General features: G+C 41.8%; 1 protein-coding gene across 3 annotated transcripts; it reads left to right on the top strand.

Moving 5' to 3' along the window:
* Window positions 1-172: 172 nt before the first annotated feature.
* On the top strand, window positions 173-23,273 carry tnpo1 (transportin 1). Of its 3 annotated transcripts, none has more exons than XM_053447690.1 (25): window positions 173-312; window positions 421-537; window positions 1,829-1,904; window positions 2,576-2,725; window positions 3,118-3,224; window positions 8,479-8,612; window positions 10,390-10,471; window positions 11,378-11,500; window positions 12,139-12,257; window positions 12,575-12,635; window positions 12,939-13,116; window positions 13,329-13,481; window positions 13,597-13,822; window positions 13,997-14,168; window positions 14,483-14,569; window positions 14,655-14,762; window positions 15,570-15,728; window positions 15,828-15,915; window positions 16,002-16,100; window positions 16,230-16,325; window positions 18,530-18,605; window positions 19,495-19,594; window positions 19,694-19,768; window positions 19,904-20,043; window positions 20,138-23,273. In XM_053447690.1, the coding sequence occupies exons 2-24, from the start codon at window positions 433-435 to the stop codon at window positions 20,009-20,011; spliced, it is 2,682 nt and encodes an 893-aa protein (XP_053303665.1). In that variant the 5' UTR covers window positions 173-312; window positions 421-432; the 3' UTR covers window positions 20,012-20,043; window positions 20,138-23,273. The 3 variants fall into 3 exon arrangements, 2 of the variants coding, with proteins under 2 accessions (XP_053303665.1, XP_053303664.1); XM_053447689.1 differs by having other exon boundaries at window positions 178-312; window positions 418-537; XR_008342362.1 differs by lacking the exons at window positions 18,530-18,605; window positions 19,904-20,043; window positions 20,138-23,273 and having other exon boundaries at window positions 178-312; window positions 418-537.
* The last annotated feature ends 326 nt before the right edge of the window (window positions 23,274-23,599 follow it).

Genomic DNA, 23,599 nt, shown 5'->3' with positions numbered 1-23,599 from the left:
CCATTAACATCTCCTGACAGAAAATGTTTTTAAATTCCAGACCAGAAAAACAAAAAAACACTCGTTGATGTCACTGCTTGTTAAAGATGATAACAGTTGGAGTATTTGTGAACACATTGTAGATACTGGAGCACTAGGACCCCTCGGCCGTGTGTCAGGTGACGGGGCTGCCTCTTATATACAGTCTATGTGTGTGTGACCCGCAGCTTTTCCCAGCTTGTTGGAAACGGATGTGGGTGAACAGGCCCCCGTCTGAGGAGCCAAACAGCCGCACTCACCCCCTCGCAGAGTCCGCCTCAGGCACACGAACAGGTAAACCCACATCTCTACGTTTACCCAATCTACGGGCTTTTAATCTGAAAGAGCCGTTTAATGACAGATCCCGTGTGTTAGCTGACGTTGCTCCTTTATCCGCAGCAGCAGAGGAGCAAGATGGAGTGTGAATGGAAGCCAGACGAGCAGGGACTTCAACAGATTCTACAGCTGCTCAAAGAGTCCCAGTCTCCGGACACGTCCACGCAGAGATCCGTCCAGCAAGTATCCTTCTCCCGAGGCCCCGCTCGGAGGATAGCGCGTTGTTTGCCTCACTCGTCTGCGCTGCCAGACTCAACAGGCTAACGAGAGCTACAGGGCTAGCCGGGTGGTTACCGTTAGGAGCTGGTACGCTGTTGCTTTGTGTTGTCTCCAGTAAGCTCCGCGGGGCCGTGCCGTGTCGTGCCTTTGTGACATTAGCCTGGTGTGTTTTCATCTGCCTAATCGGAGTTGCCTTTCTCTCTACATCGAGCGTTTAGTCGCATCCCTGTCCGCCCTCACCTCTCATTGTCCTCTGGCAGTAAACACGAACACCGTTTGTTTATCCTCCAACGGCTAATGTCCAGGTAAAAGTGCTGTGTCTAGCTGTCAGTCTGCAGTAACGCGTGACGTCTCACATGCATGAAGGGATCAGACAGTCGTTAACATATTATACATGTTGTCATAATGACGTAATGACATTGAGGAGCGGAGCAGTAATCCTCATGTATCCAATTAGTGACTGCACTATTTATTTATACTTGAAGGGGACCGTGTACTGTAAAAAAACAACAACACACAAATGTCCCCATTTGATGCATTGTAACAGATTGTATCTTAAAGCTGGTTCCCATCTGCAGACCCTGGGCAGATCAGAGTAGAAAGACAACAGCACAACACAAGACTGTACAAAGATGCACACTCGACACGTGATATTTGGTAAAATGAACACTTTTGCAAATACACTGATACATCATTAGTAAATATTAGCATCGGTAGCATTTTATTCAATCATCACACCGAATGTCCGAAGTATAAACAAAGTCTTTGTGTTGAGAGGTGATTTCACAAGGTCATACAGAAGCAGAATGCTTTATGTACGCGTCCCCATATTATTATCCATCGATGTCACCTCCAGCAATGTGTAAAAAAACCCAGAAGGTAAAATCATTCATACTTATGTTACATTTCATATGCACCGAGCCATTAACTCATAGTCAAAATGCAGTTGTAGCCCTAAGTATGCTATCTGGCTGGGTAGGTACAGCTATCTGTCACGGCAAATGACATATTTATGACCCCCCCCCTATCAACATACGCCGACTTCCCACTCACACACGTTATTATACTGTTATTTGTAATGTACACCGCCACTCGACAACACAAACACTGTCTCTTTCTACTTCTCTACAGCTGAGGCGAATCCGTTCTTTTACCATTATTACCATGTTATGGATTGCAGTGGTAATGGGCTCACAGCCTTGTGACATGCTGCACGTACAGTTAGCACTTTGTCTTCCTCAACCACCTTCCATAGAGACTGGAGCAGCTCAACCAGTATCCAGACTTCAACAACTATTTAATATTTGTTCTGACAAAGTTAAAATCAGAAGGTAAGCAATCCGTCCTGTCCGTGTCAGTGTGTTCTGTTCTTGTATCTGCACCTTGTTCCCGAGATGATCCGACGCTACCTGACAGTGCGAACGACAGACCTCTCTTTTTTTTATGTAACTGCCCAGTGACAGGTCTGTGGAGCCATGACTCTGCTTCCCCGGTGGCATCTTTGCCACAGATGATGCGGCACTAAGAATATGGGTCACTCTAATTTTAAACCTAATTCCTGGCCCCACACAACTCTTGGCTTGACTGTCTGCACAGTAGATGACCCACATGTTAAGTGGTATTAAGGCATTTCTCATAGTTCAGATGAAACAAGCCGCATACTCAGAAACAAGAAGATGAACAAAAATGAAGCCATCGATTTGTAGTTCAATTCCTATTGGCAGTAACTCAGACAAATAGCACTAGCAGCTATCCATCATTTGTTAACTAATCCCTTTGTTTTACTTTCAAGGATTATTCTAGCACTTCGCTGAACAGCTTCTAGATTATGTCCTGATGCTTGTGTGAATCTTGGTGGGTTGAATGAACAGTAATGTTGAGGCAGTACAATCCTGTTATCAATTCAAAGACTGAGTCAACGACCTTCACAAACTTAAGCTGTGACTCCACTGGTGTATTTACTTTACATTTTCGTTTGTTTGTCTTCTCTCCACCTTACAAGATGAGCCAACACGCTCCCTGAGCGGACTGATACTGAAGAACAATGTGAAAGCTCACTATCAGAACTTCCCCAATGGCGTCTCTGATTTCATCAAGAACGAGTGCCTCCAAAACATTGGGGACACTTCTCCCCTTATCCGGGCCACTGTGGGTAAGTGCGGTCCACTGGAGGCAGTGATCACTGCTCATAAGAATACAGGCTGCTAAAGAAAAGTATCCACCAGATAACGCAGATCAAAAATATTGTCACAATAAGACCGTAACAGCAGAAAAACGTCAAAACCTGTCAGTGTTAGGAGTAGAGGACAGACAAAGCAGGTAAAAATAAAGCAAAGACATCAATAAAACAATTCAGTTTATAACTTCACAATAACATAACAAAGAAGATATTTAATTTCACACTATTTTGTTGTTTGGACAATATTAGTGTGTTCATGAATGATTTTGGATTTGTTTGAGACTCTGCATGACACAACAACATGTCTATTGTTTGTACTTGTGTCCCACCAGTGTAACTAACAGTAAATCCTTCCCTCGTCTCAGGTATCCTCATCACCACGATTGCCTCCAAAGGAGAGCTACAAAACTGGCCGGAGCTCCTGCCTAAGCTCTGCCTGCTGCTGGACTCGGAGGACTACAACACATGTGAGGTGAGGACAAACAGTGCTGTAGTAGACGGTTTCTAGATGTTGTTTATTGTTCTATATGGATATTTTGTTGTCGATGGTGTTTAATCTCTCTGGCAAGTATTAGACCCAAAGTGGGACTGGCTGAATGTTGGTATTCAGGTCTCTTAAACATTACTGTAGTTCTTCTAAATTCCTAATCTTGTCTTATTGTGCAGGCTCAGCTCAAAGTACATTGGGAAAAAATGTCCTTCAGCTCTTTTATACCTGCATGTGTGTGTGTGTGTGTCTATGTGAGAGAGGTAGTGATTTAGTTTGTGCCCGTTTGTGAACATATGTTAAAGCTCACTTGTGCTGTTCAGGCACACAGTGCCGCATGGTTGTTTGTTTGTTTATTTATTTATTGTGGGAAGGAAGGAGAGCTGGGTCAGCTCTAAAACAGCATCTGGATAGTGTCCTGCTGGCCTGATGAGCCAGAGGCAGTCTCACAGCTGGAGCACCAGCCACAACTACAGATTATTTTGACCAGAGACCATATGACCCCATTTTCTGATCTGACACACTGAGTAGCTTTTTTAAAAATCTGCATCTTAGCCAAAAACAAGATAGTGACGTCTTTATACTGCAAATATTTGTTTTCTATACAAGCTATCATTAAACAATTATTTGTATTTATTATATCTACACTGACCCAATTTGAATTACAGGGTAATATAATTTATTCTTCAATGTATCCAGTTTAAGTGCTAAATGTAGTTGATCAGTTCACGACGATATCTGCTCTTGTACAGTTACTACATTGTAATGGTAGATACATACGCCACTTGAAGACGATATTGGATCAGCTGATCAGTGTGATGGTGCCTCACCCACACTAAGACTCTCATAAACTCCCTGCTGGTTAATATTCTGTCAGCTGCGTGTGCCTGTGACATCAGCCACGGTCGAGAACATGTACACCTTTGCACCGTAGAACATGCACAAATTAAGTAGCAGGTTAAACTGTCGTGCTAAATTCAGCCGTGGCGAAGGGCAATTGAAATGGATCCTTGCAGGATTACCCATCACTGCTCGGAGCCGGAATGTGCACATGATTGTCTGAAATTTAAAGAAGTGGTGTGACAGAAAAAAAAATGTCTCTCCTAGTTGCACCACAGCTCGCTGCTCTTATGAAGCTCATTCAGAAGCAGAGATTTAGGTCATCTATTTACTGCCGAGGATCCTTAAGTGTGTGTGTGTGTGTGTGTGTGTGTGAGTGTTTGTGTGTGTGTGTGTTTGTGTGTGTGTGTGTGTGTGTCTTTGTGGCTTAATACTGAACTGTGACTGAATGTAGCAACTCCTCATAAGACTTGCTATGTTTTTGAAAAGCAGCTTTGAAAGCTTCTTAGGTTCTGACGTTAAAGATGGTTCAAATTGGTGCCGTACTTTTTTCTAATCTTGTGGTGCAATGTGCAAAAGTGTGTGTGTGTGTGTGAGTATTGTTTAAGTGGATGTGGCGATAATGGCAGTACTACACTGGATATAATGGTTTTAAGTATTACAGGCTGCGAAAATTAAGGACCTTGCCTAGTTTTTGTTTATTTTGAATTAAACTGGATATACCGATTTAAAATGGATATATTGTACTGGATGAACAGTTACTGAATCTTAAAGACAATCTAGTCCTGCTCCTCCTTTCCATAATAACCTGCATGCTAAGCTGTGCACTGTCTCACATATGCAAATTTTTCAGTGGCGAACCTTTCGCTAACTGTTCCTTACCAGTCCAAGGAGGTGAATACAACCTTCGCTTCCTGTAGTGTGAGTTCAACTTCGGTCAATATTGGCCCTGCCTTTACGTCTGTGTGATTGGGCCCTTTCACTGTCAAACCCAATCTTGAGAAATTGCACTTCATTTTTATATAATTCCTTCTGTTTGAGCTCACGCATTGATGTTAAGCAAAATGCATTTCCACTTGGCGATCACTTAATGTCCTTTGCAGTGGACAATAGCCTTCTCTGTACGTCTTTGGAGAGTCAGAGGTGGACAGAAGTCAGACTTTGTGTTTGAACCACGATGAGCTCTGCCAACTCCACAGCAGCTCTCGTTCAGGTGTCGGATGCAGCAGATATACCCACGTAGTTCCTTTTTTGAAGGTGTTGACTGTTGCCATAGAGACCCCTTGATAATCCATGCTGTTACTGCCATCACAAGGACTTTGATCTCTATTTTAGGAATATTTTTACTGGCTGCTGGAGCTATATGCATTCTGGTATCCAAGCCATGTGAAGTCTGTTAATAGTGTAAATATCCACTCTCATGAATCTGTAGTAGATCTATGCAAGATCGTCCTCATCACTCTGCTACAGAGGTATACTCATTATGAGCTGATATGTGGTAATGATGGTGTGTAGCTTCGAGTAATCTATCTTACATGGTTTCTGCAGGATCTTAAAAATGTATAAAATTTGATAATAGGAATTTTAGGCCTTAATGGTCTTAAATGCGTTAAAATATGACATCCTAGGTTGGAAATAAATTTAGAAAGGTCTTAATTATCAGCAGCCAGGCTAATAACACAAAACAACAGATATGATCACAACACACCTGTTTTATAGTTTTACATTGGCTCCCAGTTTGTTTCAGGATTGATTTAAAGATGTTATTGATAATCATGGCTCTTCATAGTCTTACCCCCTGCTGTATCTCAGTTCTTTTAATTCCCTATTTACATCTGTGCCGCTTATGATCTTTGGGGAAGGGTCTGCTGTCACTTCCTGCATCTAGGCTGAAAACTAGGAAGTGGTCAGAGGGTTCACCATCAGGGTCCTTGCCTGAGGAAATGAGGCTGTCTGAGACGGCATGTCATCTTTAAATCTCAGCTAAAATTGTACTTTTTTGGGGGGTAAGACATAATCCTGAATTAACTTGAGGTGCCAGGCTATTTTGGTGTTTTAGCTCTATTATTATTAGCGCTATTATTTCTGTACTTAATTTCCTTCTTCCATCGTAATCTAACTAAAAACCAGACCAAGGTGGAACTGATAACTGAGTCTACAGAATTTGGTACAGTACTCGCGTGTTGGCTGTGGGGAAGACTATGGGTACCTTCTGTCTCTGCATGTAGTTTGAGACATTACACAGGGTTTTCAGGGTTAATCTTTACTTGGCTGCATCCAGAAAATTCTGGGACACCTTCTTGTCTGTCGTACTTACCCTAAGTCTTAAATTCCACTACGTTCTCAAATAGGTCTTCAATTTCGATAGTGTCAATGATCTTTTCTTTTAATTGGTTATCAAGACGCACCATCAATTCCTTGCAAATCAACACCAGTTCCTGGAAAACGTGGTGGGGTTGTAGAAGGAGCGCCCTGCACCACCGTGCCACCCCCTCTCTACGGGCTCTATAAAAAGACACGAGCAGGTGTGTTGGATGCCAAGTGCAGTGTTGGTGGATGGCTCAATATAGGTTTTGCCTGAGAGCACTTTTACTGTCTTGATTAATGGCCATTGGAGAGGGGCTGTGATGGTGTTGCGAGGGTCAAGTTTGATGCGGCTCCAACAGGATGAATGCTCACCTGTGCTCACGCGAACCGCACCATAATTCAGGTTTTTCCAGAGCAGGAGTGTGAAAGGAGATGTGCAGTTGACATACCTCTCTCTGCCCCCGGCAACCGGCTCGCTGTCATCTGTGTGACTCACATTCTCGAGTTTAATGACCTTCCGCAGCCGGACTTGAAGGGAGGATTACACCACAGCGTCACTGGAATGCCTGAAGGCCACTCCCATTTCTTTGCCCTTCTCTGACACACGCTCAAACACTTACAATACATAATGTCGTGACATCAGCGGGAGCGGCCCTTTGCCGTGCTCCTCATGTTGTCACATGGATCAGTTGGAATGGAGCTACATTTCAGCATAGTATAGAATGGCCAGAGTCTGATGCTGAATTGCTGACTAGTCCTCGTTCATTCATTATTGTCACTAAACAAAATAGTAATTATATGATTCTGTTAATTTTAACTAAATTTAAAGCCAAATCCATATTGGACTGAGACTAACGATCTTGTGAATGAATGAACTATTTATCAGTATATGGTTTTGTAGTTATAAAATATAAAATCTTGTATGTCTGTGTCCAACCAACAGTCCAAAATGTAAACATATTCACTTTACAATGATTTCAAACAGAAAAAAAGCAAATCTTCTCAAATACTCCATCAGTTGAATAATAGATTTAACCCTTTAATACATTAAAGGATGTAATTTAAAAACCTTAAACCATCTTCCACAATTGTGCAGTTGGACTCACAAGGAATCATTATTGTTTTAGTCGGTTAAATCTTGTGATATTTGTTTTTTTCACATATAAATCACTCTTTGTTATCCCTCCTGTGCAGCCTCTGAAAAACGGATAGTTATTTTTATCCTAGTGAATTTGAAGTCGGCTGCTCCTCTGCAAGGAACCAGTGAGCCGACCGTACTTATTGGGGGAAAAGGGATTTATTCCTTTGACTCCCACTTGACTTCTGTGACCTTGACACAGTCTCCGCCGTGAGCATCCTCATCTTGCTCCATCCTTCGACGCACCCCCGTGTTTTCTTCCTTTTCTCTTTGAGACATTTCTGTGTCCGTCATCTGAGCAGCATGCAGACGTGAGAACGGTTTCCATGGCAACCCATTTCAGACAGCGACGGTGGGTGTGCGCTTTGCCATTTCTTGCGTCTGATCCTCAGACCGGATTTTCGTGAGACACACTGGAGTCTGCAGCATATCGTGAGCGTGCATACTAACCATCCGTCAAGCAGCCAGTATTAAGAACGAGTGTGTGGGTATATTTAGATCTGACTGCTTGCCAACTGTTAGTGCTCCGAAACGTGCTCAGTCGGCTCATCCCCTCCTGCTCCAATAACCTTCAGACTGTAGAAATATGACCTACAGTACATATTTCTTACATAAAAGGTTATAGTACATGTGCTGACTAGAGAGCAAATACACTATATATGAACCTATATTATAAAAAACCGATAAGAACACATTTCAAAATACACCAGGAGGTCAGCACAATATGAAAAAAGGAACTGAAAAATAACCCCATTCAACCACCATAGCCTTTTTATAACTTCATGCAAGGAAGACTTCCTTTAGGAATCACCAACAGAGCTATTATTAGCCATAGCATCTCAGTATCTGTGGTACAACCGCTTGGCCATTGTGAGAATCTGTACAGTGGATTTCCTCTCATCCCTTTGTTCTGTTGTTATTCTCAGTGTTTTTTCTTTTGTCATCTTCCCTCAGGGAGCGTTCGGAGCCCTGCAGAAGATCTGTGAAGACTCTGCTGAGATCCTGGACAGTGACATGCTGGATCGTCCTCTCAACGTCATGATCCCCAAGTTCTTACAGTTTTTTAAGCACAACAGTCCGAAGATCAGGTATAATGTTTACTTTTGAATGCTTTCCTTCTACCTACTAATTCAGTTTAACGTCTGTCTGTCTGTCTGTCTCTCTGTATGTGGAATGCATATCTTATCTTGCAAATCAGTTTCCCACTTGGCATAATTATTGCTTCTTGCCCGAGGAAGTGCAGTGCAGAGTATGGAGCAATTTGGACATGTTCGGTATTAATAAAATTAAATAGGCAATCAGAAGTCAGTGCAGTGTGCCTATAGTCAGTGGACAGACTTAAACATGTCTTCCTCTGCGTCCACTGATAAACTACAGCGGCAGTCAGCAACTGGGTCAAACCACTCGTCAACATCGAGGCCAGTCATTTTGATAAGTATGTTGCTCATCTCCACCGTGGCAGCAACAGTCATAGAAAGCAATTAGTTTGAAAATAAAAGCATGACGTTCATTTCATTGCTAAAATGCCTTATATCAAGCACAACTAAAGGGCTTTTATTTATTTTTTTATTGTGAACTTGTGTCTAAAGATTGGGTGGATTGCTTGACAGGCCTTTGAATTACCCGACATTCAATGCCTGAAAAAATAACAGCTCAATCAAACTCAAATATAAATCAGACATATGATTACTAACAAAGCATTTCATTAAAAACATCGACAATAAAATGGTCAGAGCAGATAATCCCGGTAGGATGAACTCAAAGTTGTCTGACATCACTGTGCACCATCCAATGTTCATAAAATACTCTGCACACAATGTCCAGTACACAAACAATCAAATGTGACAGTTTATTGTGGAACTGGTTGAGGAGGAATCACCAATGACCATGAATAATTCTGAAGCAGATCCGAAGCCTTAAAGGGATAGTTCATCCGGAAATGAAAATTCTCTCATTATCTACTCGGCCCTCTGCCGATGGGACGGTGGGTGGAGGTGTTTGAGTCCACATAACACTTCTGGAGTTTCAGGGATAAACAGCGGAGCAGTCAATGATTGCACCTCGTTGAAAGATATCTTGGGTTTATTTAGGGTTAAAACTTGGTGTAAATGACCTTGTTTGGAGTTGAATATAAATGTCAGGGCTTAACGACACTTGGATGACACCACAGGAGCAGTGTGGAGGCATGTTATGTTTTTTTCTGTTGTTTTATTTCATCTGAAGAAGGACTCACCATTGACTTCAATTGTATTGGATTCTTTCCCCCCAAAAAAAGTTTACCCGCTGAGACTCCAGAAGTTTTTTTGTGGACTCAAACACATAGGCATAGGGGTGAGAAGATAAAAAGGGAATTTCCGTTTTTGGATGATCTATCCCTTTAACTGTACAAACAAACAACCCGTTCCAAACAGCCACTGCAATAGTTTTGTTTAAATGTATTTTTACTGTCAGTCATACCTATTTAAATCATCACCATCCAGTGGGGGTTAATTAATATTCATTGAGTACGTTTATGTATTCATGTATTCATGTATTCACTTCCCTGTAGTTATATATTTTATTCATGATGCACGATTATCAGTCCATTGTACAAAATGATCTTGAACAGATCAGCTGGTGAGTATGTTCCATGCAGCTGATTCATGTAATCACACATGCACAGTTCATGCTCAGACTAGATTTAAAGGTCCATGTAAATTCACGGTGAGAGTCTCCCTGTGTTCGCTGTGGAAAAGAGCTCCTCACATTTGAAGCTTGAATTTGTGCCGTCGGAGCAAAGAAGAAGACAGAGGCTGCATTCATAGCGTGCAACATGTGAGGTAAAACAGTTGGTGTGACTCTTAAGTGTTGGTTATTGTATTACAGGTCCCATGCCATCGCCTGCGTCAATCAGTTCATCATCAGCAGGACCCAGGCTCTCATGCTCCACATCGACTCTTTCATCGAGGCAAGTCTCGACCTTTAATTATCTGTTGCTATAGTTACACTATGCAGACAAACTGCTTCCCCCCGTGCTTTGGTAAATAACAGCTGTCACTCACTCAGACTATTTGTCTGCGGTCTACCTCTCAGCTCTCTCTGCGTCATACAGCCGCTCCTGCTTGTTCCGAGCTGTATGCAAATTATGGCTAGTACGTTATGAGGCTTCTTTTGTATTCCTCTGTTAAGATTTTGTATCTTTAACTCAAACGGAAAATGTCATGTCAGGATGTTGTTTTCTGCTGTTTTTTTGTTGTACTGAGTTTTCTCTGGCTTTTTTAATTAACCTTATCAGTCTGACTTTATTGCTGAATGTGTTAATTATATTTAGAGGTTGGAAGAAGAAATCAAAAGGCTAGCCTGACAAAGCTCTGTTAGAGATTTGAAAGAGTAAACAAACATTTAAAACAGTAAAATGTATATTTATTTTGAAAAGCAGGGTTAGAAGCAGGAACTGTTAGATAATACATTTAATTATAGGAACCTCTGTTGAATTTGTAACAATCTTGAGGCTTTTAAGGGCAACATGTAAACTCTCCTTAATTCTCTCAGATCAGCTGCTGAGATATTATAACAATTACAAATTACAAAAATAAAATCTACAATATATCAAACTACTATTAAGCATAAGTGCAAAATACTAAAAAACACTTTGTAAAACCTAAGCATTAGATAGATAGATAGATAGAATGGGATATATTACAATATAGACTTTGTAACTACTGTTCATATTTGTTCCAGAAAACTGTTTGTTACTCACATGTAAAACAATTGCTGCTTCCCTATTGTTCTTATTATTGGTATCACTTGTTGTGGTACTTGTTGTTTCACACACTTCACATTTTGACCCCGGTGTCCTTCTATCGTCCCATAGAACCTGTTTGCACTGGCAACAGATGAGGAACCCGAGGTGAGGAAGAACGTGTGCAGAGCTCTGGTCATGCTGCTCGAAGTCCGCCTGGACCGTCTGCTGCCGCACATGCACAACATCATCGAGGTGAGTGAGACTGGGGACGGAAAGAGGGTTGAACACTGGTGGAAAGAAGAAGAGTGAATAGATGTATTTTAAGGATGAGTCAGACTTTCTGTGTTTATGGAGAATATTTTGATATTTTTACTACTGACAATACTTGTCAATAATAATGACCTGATCCTACTAACATACACTGTGTTGGCTGTGTATCTGATGCCTCATCGTTTATTAAAAAACTACCATGGCCACCTATCAGGATAAATAAGTTAACCTTTTAAAATAATACTATATAATCCTGACACTTGTTTATGGGATTGTTGACTAAAACAATCAATAGCAAATCAAGGATAGCATCTAGCCTAACCCTGTAGCCTGAGCTAGCCAGGTCTCATCGAGCTATGTGGTTCAGCAACCAGTCTTTACTCGGCCCTCCTCAGCTCTACCCACAGTCCACCTCTTTGCCCATTTTGGGAGTAGACAAGAACTGTGTTGAGTCAGGTGCTGGCCAGAGAATGCACTCCTGATGACGCCTTTTGGACGTACTTGTGTTACAGTTAGGCTACAAAAATTGCAATCCATATTTTTTTAATTAAATGTTCAGTCTGCGATTAAAAGCCTTACGTATGTAATCCTGAATGTAATTTCTCTTAATTGAATCTCAGTACATGCTATTGAGGACTCAGGACCAAGACGAGAATGTTGCCCTGGAGGCCTGTGAGTTCTGGCTTACTCTGGCGGAGCAGCCAGTGTGTAAGGAAGTGCTGTGTGGACACCTTTCCCAGTAAGATTACAGACACACACAAACACACCTACTGATAATACACACAGTGACACTGTAATACTAATATTGAAAGCTGGTGATTCATAGCAGCCTTGGCAGTTTCTATCTGAAGACCTTGTCACAGGTTGACATTCCTCTTCCCGACCTCAGGACGGCTGATTAAGAACCTTGGCTGTTGGCCTCAGCTGTAACATCTGTCACCACACTGTTCCATTAAACTGTACCACAGCACAAATCAGATGTGAGTGATTACGTGTGGCCTCCAACCTATCCTTGCCCTTTGTCCTCATAATGTTTCTCTCTGGTGTCCACTCCAGGCTCACTCCGGTGCTTGTCAACGGGATGAAGTACTCCGAGATTGACATCATCCTGCTCAAGGTCAGTTTATATAGCCTGGTATTTGTACCTGTACAGATAACACGATGAAGTGGCCCGTCATTCAGGATGACACGTTTTATGTATTTTACCGCGGCCATTTTTAGAACGATGTAAACACAAACATTATGTCTGTGAAGAATCTGATTTTATTCAGCCTCAACTTCTATTGTCGTCGTGATTGTTCTTTTCAAAAACACACTGTTGTACTCCAACCACCCTTCAGTCAAGTTAAGAGTAATAAAACCGCAACATACATCATCCCTTCATCCCTTCATCCTCTACATTCCTCACATTCCTCATCAGGGCGACATTGAGGAGGAGGAGGACGAAGCGATTCCCGACAACGAGCAAGACATCAGACCACGCTTCCACCGGTCGCGCACAGTTGCCCAGCAGCACGAGGGTGACGGGATCGAGGACGAGGAAGATGACGATGATGACCTGGATGATGATGACGACACAATTTCTGACTGGAACCTGCGTGAGTTCATCGTCTGTGCTCTGGGAACTATCTGCATCTCTGTCAAAGTGTTTTCCCCCCTTGCTGATAATAAATTGTCTTTTTAACGGTCTCCCTTTCTTTTAAGTGTATTGATTACTTGTTTTTTGTATGTCTGTACCTGTGTTGTCTGTATGATGTTTGTCCACCTCTGTGTTCGTGTGTGTGTCTTTCTTCTGTTCTCCAAACGTTAGGTAAGTGTTCAGCCGCGGCGTTGGACGTGCTGGCCAACGTGTTCAGGGACGATCTGTTGCTGCACCTTCTGCCACTCCTCAAAGAGCTGCTCTTCCATCCAGAGTGGGTGGTGAAAGAGTCCGGCATCCTTGTGCTGGGCGCCATAGCTGAAGGTAGGGAGAGAAGAAAGAGAGGAAGGAAAAAGCCGGAGACAATCCATAGGGAGTAAAGCACCCCTCAGGATATGGAATCAGCCTGAGTTGACACTGTTCTCATCCCTGTCTGCAGGCTGTATGCAGGGCATGATCCCATACCTGCCAGAGCTCCTCCCCCATCTCGTCCAGTGTTTGTCTGACAAGAAGGCCCTGGTCCGTTCCATCACCTGCTGGACGCTGAGCCGCTACGCCCACTGGGTTGTCAGCCAGCCACCAGATGATTACCTGAAGCCCCTGATGACGGAGCTGCTCAAACGTATTCTGGACTCCAACAAGCGGGTGCAGGAGGCTGCTTGCAGGTAAACCCATGTCGTAATGCATAATGTCATCCCTGTACTGCTTTGCGAATGGTGCGACCCACATTTGTCCTTTTCGGAGTCAGAAATACACACAGATTTGTATTCATATTTTTTAAAGGGGTTCCACTTACAGTGTTTTCTTCCTTTTCCACTTCTCTCCACTCTCCTGACCAGTGCCTTTGCCACTCTGGAGGAGGAGGCCTGTACAGAGCTGGTGCCCTACCTGGCGTTCATCCTGGACACGCTGGTGTTTGCTTTCAGCAAGTACCAGCACAAAAATCTGCTTATTCTATATGACGCCATAGGAACGTTGGCAGACTCAGTGGGACATCATCTGAATAAACCGGTATGTAGAACTGAAAGATTTCACTTCACTTTTCTGTGTGATTCTAAAATTAGCCCGTTAAAACTCTTTACTGCCTCTTCCTCATTTTACTTTTGTAGTAGTTGAAAGTTTACTTTCAATTGTTAAAGTTTTAGTTTGAGTTCCTCATACGCAGCAGAAAAACTAACAAATACAATTAATACCACCCCCGTGAATTCTAGAATTATTTGTTTGAACCTATGGGTGAATAGCTTAATGCCTGTAATTATCATCCTAACTTCTTATTTTTATACACCATATATGTGAAGACTAATTTAAACTGTGTCATCTATTAGGAGTACATCCAGATGTTGATGCCGCCACTGATCCAGAAATGGAACCAGCTGAAAGATGAGGACAAAGATCTCTTCCCTTTATTAGAAGTGAGTTTCTAATGGTCACACACTGCCTGTGCCATTGGTGTTAGTCCTGTGATGTTAACAGCTAATGGTTTAATCATTTCCTCAGTGTCTGTCGTCAGTAGCCACGGCCCTGCAGGATGGCTTCCTGCCCTACTGTGAGCCTGTGTACCAGCGCTGTGTCAACCTGGTCCAGAAAACCCTCGCTCAAGCAATGGTGAGAACACAGGACCCTTAAATGTGTAGATATATACACATGCATAAACTCCAAAGGATATCTATACAATTTGGTCCGGACTTTCTCCGGAGTTTGCCTTTCATACATGAACACTGCAGGAGCACAGAAATCTCCATAGTGTTCAGGTGAGGGGGGGTGCAGAGGCAGGATATAACGTATTATTCCGCTGCAGAGATCCCGTCTTTTTAATTACAGCACATTGACACCGGCGTCTGCCCTTATTACCCAAAGCTCTTGTGACATCTTCTTAAGTGTCTGGCCCCTTGAGATGTTTGTAATATATATATTTTTTTTGCATCTGTCACATGTTAGAAACGTCATCAACACACCCACACACTCGTGGTGAATCCTGCAAAGGATCTCCTGCTGTTTTCTCACATCCATTATTTGGGAGGTCTCCAGAGTTTTGACTTGGGGGCTGGCCAGAGAAACTCCAGAGAAAGTCCAGGGATCAGTGTATGTCTTAAATCAGCTTCAGTCATAATCTGTAGAAGTCACTTTCAGTTCATTCATCAGTTGGACACAAACATGAATACGAATGAATGCTGATGTTGCTCTGTCTGCTGGAGGTGTGAGTAGGTAATCGTTTCCTTACCTGTTGAGGATATCAATTTGTACAAGGTCGGAATAGGTTATCGTTTATAGATTATTGCACTCGCCCCAAGTGGTGAAAACAATGTAGGTATAACAGGTGAACTACCTGAAACGTAACCAACTCCAGAGCTTTACTTAAAAATATTTAACTTGAACTCTGACCCTTTTTTCTATTGTCCTACGCTGCTGTAGCTTCACCAGTCACAGCCTGACCAGTATGAGGCCCCTGACAAAGATTTCATGATTGTGGCGTTGGATCTTCTCAGTGGACTTGCTGAGGGTCTGGGTGGCACCATTGAGGAGCTAGTTGCTCGCAGCAACATCCTCACTCTCATGTATCAGTGCATGCAGGTGAGGAGCCGTCACAGTGCGTTAACATGTCACTCACGTGATGAACTGTTTAAGTCACCTGCAGTGTTAAACCTTTCCTTGTTCACTCCGTCTGCCCAGGACAAGATGCCCGAAGTGCGTCAGAGTTCGTTTGCTCTGCTGGGGGATCTGACCAAGGCTTGTTTCCAGCACGTCAAACCCTGCATCGGTAAGTTCCTTGCAGCTGATTCTGAAACCGTGTTTTGCAATACATTTTTAGATTGTTGCTAAGTTTACTCGCTCTCCTTCTTACAGCTGATTTTATGCCCATACTCGGCACTAATTTAAACCCAGAGTTAATATCAGTGTGCAACAATGCGACATGGGCGATCGGAGAGATAGCCATACAAATGGGTAAGTGCCTTAGGTTTACCACACATTCACAGTCAATGATTCTGTATATTGTGTTATGCATCTACAATCACCAGAGTGCACAGTCAACAGATTTCTGTCCGTCATCGCTTGTCTCTTCTCCACTCATAGGGCCTGAAATGCAGCCATACATTGCCATAGCGCTGCACCAGCTGGTGGAGATCATTAACAGGCCCAATACCCCAAAGACTCTGCTGGAAAACACAGGTACCACTCGGTGGCAGTGCTGAGCTAGCCAGCCAGCTCACCACATGCACAGTGAGGTGCTCACACACTCAGGTCCATTCAGCCAGGATTCACCACACCCATTACGGTGCCTGTCCCGCCCCTTCCCAAGCCCTGAGCCTTACAGGTTTCGCTGGTTTCACCAAAGTACAGAGTGTAAAAAGTAAACGAAACCCCGGGCAAGACCTGGTGTGAAATTCTTGACAAGCTTGAATCAAGCGAGCCATGTAAGTGCCCGGTCTTGGGATGAACTACTGTGGTCTGACTGTGCACCATAGGGTGAAGTAGAATATCGTAACAACACATGGTGAAGCACAGGCACTGTGTGAGATACATAGATTGGAGAGATCCTAGTCTTACACAGTTAACTTCTAGACTTCAGACATATTTACCCAACACTTTAACGATAACTACTCGTGAATGACTGCGAGAACACTTGAAGTTGCTAAATGTAGGGCACCTAGCCTAGAGCATTCGTCTAAAAAAAGGTTACACTCCTCTTGTTTTTGCTCTTTGAATTGGAAATTAGAATGCGATGAGTCAGAGATCGTTGAGAACAAAGATTCATGCAAGCGTGAAGTGTAACCTGCCAAATTAAAAGGAATTTAGGGACTCTGTAGATGTGTTCCTGTTTGTTTGCTGTCGGTTTATTTGTTGCTTTTATTTACTGTTCTTTAAATGTTGATGCATATCTGCCAATAGATGTTAAGTGTTGTTAAGAATGGCCAATGTTTGATGCAGGATACATGATACGTCTCATTTTTAAATAATTTATTAATCAGGTTTTGCATCTGACCTAGTGAATGTTTTCACCTAGGGGTGGGCGATAAATCAACAGCCTAATTATATTAGAAAGTAAAACATAATCGCAATGTCAGCCGTTGCCTGATTAAAAAGAGAGCAGTCCAACTGATCAACTAAAGCGTCAGAAGTAGTGTCTTAGCCTTAAGAGAATAGTGGAGTCTCCGATCTAGACGGTGACACTGAGGCAGCCGAGTGACAGAAAACTCTGTTGACAGGGTTTCAGTAAATTGTTACAGTCACTGCTTCAGGATCAGGGCCAGCGTGCATTTGGCCCAGTTGCCTTTATAAAGTAGGCAGCACGCAGTTCACCTGCAACACACAACATGAGACACAGGTTAAAGTGGACAGGATTGATCCGGATTCATGATCGGATGCCGTGCCAAAACTTGAAAATAAATGAATACCGTGATATTAACTTTAGGTCATATCGCCCGCCCCTACTTTCACCTACTGTTTTTTGTTTTCATTGTAAATGATTGAAAACACGACAGTGATGCAAAATGATACAAATGATTGAACAATTATGTTTGTTTCTTTAGAGATCTGTGACAACCAGTTCACGAGTGAAATCTGGTGTAAAATAGCCACTTAAGACCACAGCTAGGAGTGGGCGTGGCAATAAATTGACAGCACATTTTGACTCAGATCAGCCGATCCTGCACTGAACTGTACTCTAATGAGCATACCATCTGCTTTCTGCATGTGTCATTGGACTGTTCATAAATGCCTGTTTGTTAATGAGAATGTTGCATAGTTTTGTGTCTCTTAAACTTAGGTCCTCCCTCCTCTCTGCCTCATAAGAACCTGCTGTGCTGGATACTAGTCTCCCTCCATGTAGTTGGCTTGGAGTAATCTGTCATTTCTTTTTCAAATGAACCACAACACAAAACAACATTTCTGTTTCATATGGAAAAATTTACATTTGTGAGTTTAAGGGAGAAATTTCTCAACTGAACTGCTCTTGTTTATGCCAGTCGCATACACATGCTAAACCGCAGTGTGTCGTAAATTTCAGACCCACCTTTTAAATCAAGCTAATTGATTTGGATCCGATTACGAAATCTGTTGGAGCCATATGATCTCCGAAAGCAGATGACACTGTTTGCCTTTTTTCTATGAATGTCCTGTCAAAGCTGTCGATGTGTTCTCCCTTAAACGTGTTGTATGTTTTTTTTAGAGTGTCATATTTTACATTCCTCCCCGCGACTGAAGGGGCAGTAATAACCGACACCAGTGAAATCTTCTGTTTATTATCATACACAGATTCTGTTGATTTATGTCTCTGAGTTGTTTGTTTTTTCTTTATTTTTCTCCTCCCCCTCCTCATTGCTCATGTCTTGGTTGGCGTTTGGTGGTGTGTAACCGTGATTGCGTTACCTTAGCAATAACAATTGGTCGTCTTGGTTACGTTTGTCCTCAAGAGGTGGCACCCATGCTACAGCAGTTTATAAGACCCTGGTGTGTATTATTCAATCTTTTATTTAATTCATCTTCTCTCTGCTTTCCTCCGATCTCCTCGCTGTCTCCTGTGGCTCTCCTCCTCTCCCCTGTCGCTCTCCTCCTCTCTTCACTCTCCTTCTCAAATGAAGTCTTTTCTGTTTTTTATTTCTTTTTGCCTTTGTTATCAGTTCGTAATCATTGCCAACCTTGTGACTAACCCTGTCCTCTTCAAGGTCCTACTTGTGATTTTCGTTTTGCCTCAGTAGCACCTTCGTGTATTACACTTTGATTTGTTTAGTTTATCAGTTTGTTTCTTTGTCATCGTTAACTGTTGCTAACAACCTAAAAGATGCATGGGATCAGATTTGTCACATGCCTGCTGGTTCAACGACATGAGAAAGGATGCAAAAAAAACAAGCAATTCCTAAATCCCTTTCTCATTTAGTAGTCACCCAGCTGCATGTGCCTGTCCCATAGTGATCCCAAAACCTTCTCTAGTCAGTCTATCCAAAAGTAATGTTATTTTCAAGGTGCTAAAGACGCTGAACACACTGCTCAGACTAAATAAGGTTATAAGAGCTCAGAGTAGTTGTATTAAGATGAAGACATTGTTTTACTAAATTTGTTTTGTGTGCATGCTTGACTCGTTATCTCGGGTCATTATAGACACTGTTTTTTATGTATAAGGAAAGAAAACACCTAAACAATACATTACAGGAAAGAAATAATTTTGTGAATATCTCACAATAAAATGTTAGTATATTGTTTTATATATATATATATATATATATATATATAGGTATTAAAGCATTAGTCATTCATTAATTGTTGTTATGCAAGTTTCTAAAATGGTTACTTTATGGTTTTTGAAACGTCTCATGTTAAATTTGGCCGTCCCCTTTGTCAGGTGCACCTCTCTACGAAATATAAGAGACAATGAGGAGAAAGACTCTGCGTTCAGAGGAATTTGCACTATGATCAGTGTAAATCCGGGAGGTGTAGTGCAGGTGAGATCCAGCACGAAGATAGCCGCCTGGTCATTGTGCTTTTTTTCTTTTATTTCTCTGCAAGTTCAAATGTTGCCTCACCTCTCTTCTCTGGAACAGGATTTTATATTCTTCTGTGACGCAGTGGCCTCCTGGGTAAATCCAAAAGAGGATCTCAGAGACATGTTCTACAAGGTAAAAGCTGAAAATGACATCTGCAAATGGACTCATCTTATAAAAAAAAAAAAAAAATAACATCTATCAAAAGTCTTTTAGGAGATCTATTTCGTAAAAAATAGCATGAAATGTCTCCTGGTATCAAATTTTCAGATCCTTCACGGGTTCAAGAACCAGGTGGGAGAGGAAAACTGGAGACGATTCTCAGATCAGTTCCCCACGCCACTGAAGGAGCGGCTGGCCACCTTTTACGGGGTGTAACTGTTCCCAGAGCAGTGTGCCTCATCGCTGGGGTCAGTTCTCCCTGTGATCTAGTTTCATATTGTTGAGAAAATACGCAATGTGATATCAGTATATTCATGACGGCTCTCTTTTCTCTGCACACAGGTCATTCAATTTGGGAGACAAACTAGGGAACCTCTTTTACCCAGGGAACATGTTACCCTTTACTGGGGGGAAGGGTCTGCCTGCTGAGGGGAGGGAAGGGGTGCGGATCCCTCCCCGACCTGGTGGACGGGGTGGGAGGGAGGTGGTGGCTGCAGTGCTCAGAGCCCTCTATGCACCGGCAACAGGGGGAAAGGGACAGGCAGACCAACCTTAACAATGGGAGGAAAATTCATGTAATCACATCTTAATCTGTTTGTTTTTTTCTCTATTTCTTCTCCAAACACTTTACTTTCTGTCAACCAAACTACTGATGAGAAATGTATGGAGATACGGAGAAAATAATTTGTTTTACAAGTTTTTGTGTATCGAAATGTCTTGTGCAGGAAGTGAAAGGAGAGCAGTCACACATTTATAATGATGTCAGCCAGGTAAATGGCTCATGGCAGTTTAGTTAAATTGAAGATTATACTCAGTAAACACAGTGAAGGTTCAGGAAGAGATATTTTCTTTAGAGAGATAGCTTAAGGCTAAGGAACATCAGCGCATAATAAGAATGCATCATAGTGGATCCATCTCTGGAGACAGTGATTTTACAATGCTGCATATCACAGAGAATAAGTTAACGCCTATATATTTGTCAGATAATTTCAGTGTTTCTATTCTTTAGCAGGGCAAACGCTGTTCATTGTGTCACTGGAGAGCACAAGGTTTTGTTTTAAGGGAGCAGCTTTTCTGGGAATAGGTAGCATGCTTGTATCATTGTGAAAAGCTGTCGAATATTAGTGATGTGCGTTGCGTTCGATGGCCGTCATTGCCCTGTAATAAGGTTCTTCTTCGATCTTGCAATTTATCTGCTTTCAGTACTTTTTGTTTCCTCTACGTGAGAATTACAGCAATCAGCTGTGAAGTAGCATGACTGGGTTTACAAAAAAAACAACAACAAAACAGGAGAAAATCCTGGCTGTGACGTAAAGGTGGAGTGAATCTCTCAGTCTGATCTTGTAGTGTGGATGTGCCATTCATCAGGAAGCATATCTGAGCGCTAGATGCTTCCTATCCTTTCTATTGTCTGAGCCTCGCGGAGGAGAAGCACACGGGTTGACATCCTGAGTCGGTCGTCACCGTTTGTTTCTCGGACTTGAACCACAACAACACTAATCCCGACTTTAGTGACCTTTGGCTATCAGAACCATGCAGCCCATCAACTCAATGTTGGATATCTTTTATTTTCTCAATGTACTGAAATTTCGTTCTCGGTTGTTTGGCTTCTTGTGCTAAAAGCATGATCTCGAGGATGACTGTGTAATGTTTTGGGTGGTTGTGTTTCGTGGGGTACTTGGATGCTTTCATCTCTTGCATGTTGGTGGCCCCTCACACCCCAACATATAGTGGGGAGAGGATTATGGGAGGGAGGGGAACTTCAATTTAAGGTTTAAAAAGAACCTTTTGGGTTTAAAAATAACCTTTAGGGTGTTGCAACACTGGGACAGTTATAACTTCACGTAAATCTTGCTGGAGTGTTCTCACTTAACTTTGACCCCCGTAGCTGGATGTATAGTTTTAAAGAAAAAGCTGTGAAACCACAACGTTATTGTCCCTGGTTGTTATATTTAATTAAGTGTGTAATTGTTTCAGTTACAGATAGGCTGAATGTATTCCATGATGGGTTGGAACGAGAGGGAGATTTTCTTTTTAATAGTTTTTCATTTTTTCTTAATGCCCAGCCAGTAATTTTTCCTCTGCCGGCCAGAGTAATAACTGCAGTATTTTAACCTTATGCGATGCACATAATATGTACTTAAATTTCAAATTACAAGCTCTTGAAATTAATGGTAAAGCCAAACCCTTTGAAATATGATTCGAGTGTTAACAAAGATAATAAACTATTGCTACTAATACTACGTATCGACTTTAAAAGTTGTTTAGTTTCTCTGATCAACTTATACAATGTGAAATATCTAACTAGTCTCTTAGATGTAATGTTAATGGGGTGGGTGTAGGTTAATTCCGGACATAATGCATCATGGAATACAGAGGCAAATACATAAATGTGCCACATCGTTTTGTGTTTTGACGTGATTTTTTGTCTGTCACATTCCAGCTGTTTGGCATGCAAAACAATGGAGTAATCACAGCTTGATGGGGTGTGTGTGTGCTTGTGTGTTCACAGTCCGGTTGGTCCGTCATTGAATGAGTGTAGAGTCTTTAAACCCCCCCCCCCCCAGCCCTGCTGTGTGCTGTATTTCTGACTTGACTGCTGCTATACATTGTAGTTGTGTGTCACTACTTGAATATGTGTTTTCTACGTGTTAACCTCAGGTCGTCTGTGTTCAGTGTTTCTGGTTTTCATGGTTTCCCCCCAATGTGTACATGCCTTTTATCCATCTCCTCTCAACAACTAAAGATAAGTTAAACTCTTGCCCTCCGTGTTAAAAGTGGGTAGCCGTGGGTGTGAATTGACATTAGTGTGATATGTGTGACACACATCTAGCTGTCAAGTGTTACTACGACTGCAACGCAAGAGGGAAGATTAATTTGGAAACTTGCACATACTTTATGGAACTTTTATCTAAAGTGATTGTTATCAGTCTACGATAAATATTTAGTGTAATATGTACACAATGCCTTGAGAGCAAATACTTTGAGGCTTGGTTGGTGTTTTGCAATAGGTATACAGTATGCTGTATCTAAAGAAACAGGCAACGCCTAAAAAAGCAAAGAACTAGGTTGACGACTTATGGACATTATGTTATGAACATGATGTTAGAAAATATAAGTTTGACTTTCTACGAAGCTTCATTGAAAATTTGTATTTTATAAAACACCCACCAATATTGAGGAATGTCTTGTCAAAGAACTCCGGTATTCTCGTTTAGCCTTCAAACTTGATTAGACGATCTGCCTTCATCTTTTTTGCTAATAAAAGCAAAAACATAATTTTGATAGACATGGTTTGAGTTTTTTTAATAAGCTGCTGAATTTTAAATTTAAAACTTTTGGGGCCACCAAATATTTTGGATCATGCAAAGAATCTATATTGTACTGTTGTAATTTTGTAATATTTGTAAGATGATATAGTCTGACTGGTTACCATTGCTTGAGTCTGTACATTTGTTCCAATAAATTGTTTACATTATTATGGGGTTTTGTCCTGTTTTTTCTCACATTTAGAGCTTTTTTCCTTCTGCAGCTGCACAAAATTCTGACTGGTTCCATCATGTTACCATATTAAAATGTTTGTCTTAAAAGGCATGTAGCCAGGCAATGATTACGAAGAAGGAACCAGTGATAACTTTTTTTCCTCCTTTTTTATTTTTTACAAGCGATTGATCCAGTGAAAGTGAGAAGACACATGATGTAACGTTAATGTATCCTGGGCAAATATGACTGCAGCAGCAAAACATAATGCATTCAGTATGACTAATCATCAGATGTCTGTATTGTGTCCTGCATTACGAGGAA

Source organism: Pleuronectes platessa, chromosome 19 (assembly GCF_947347685.1).
Source record: "Pleuronectes platessa chromosome 19, fPlePla1.1, whole genome shotgun sequence".
Classification (NCBI taxonomy): Eukaryota; Metazoa; Chordata; class Actinopteri; order Pleuronectiformes; family Pleuronectidae; genus Pleuronectes; species Pleuronectes platessa.
Note: the sequence above shows the minus strand (reverse complement) of the source record. Positions and strands in the feature narration are given on the sequence as shown.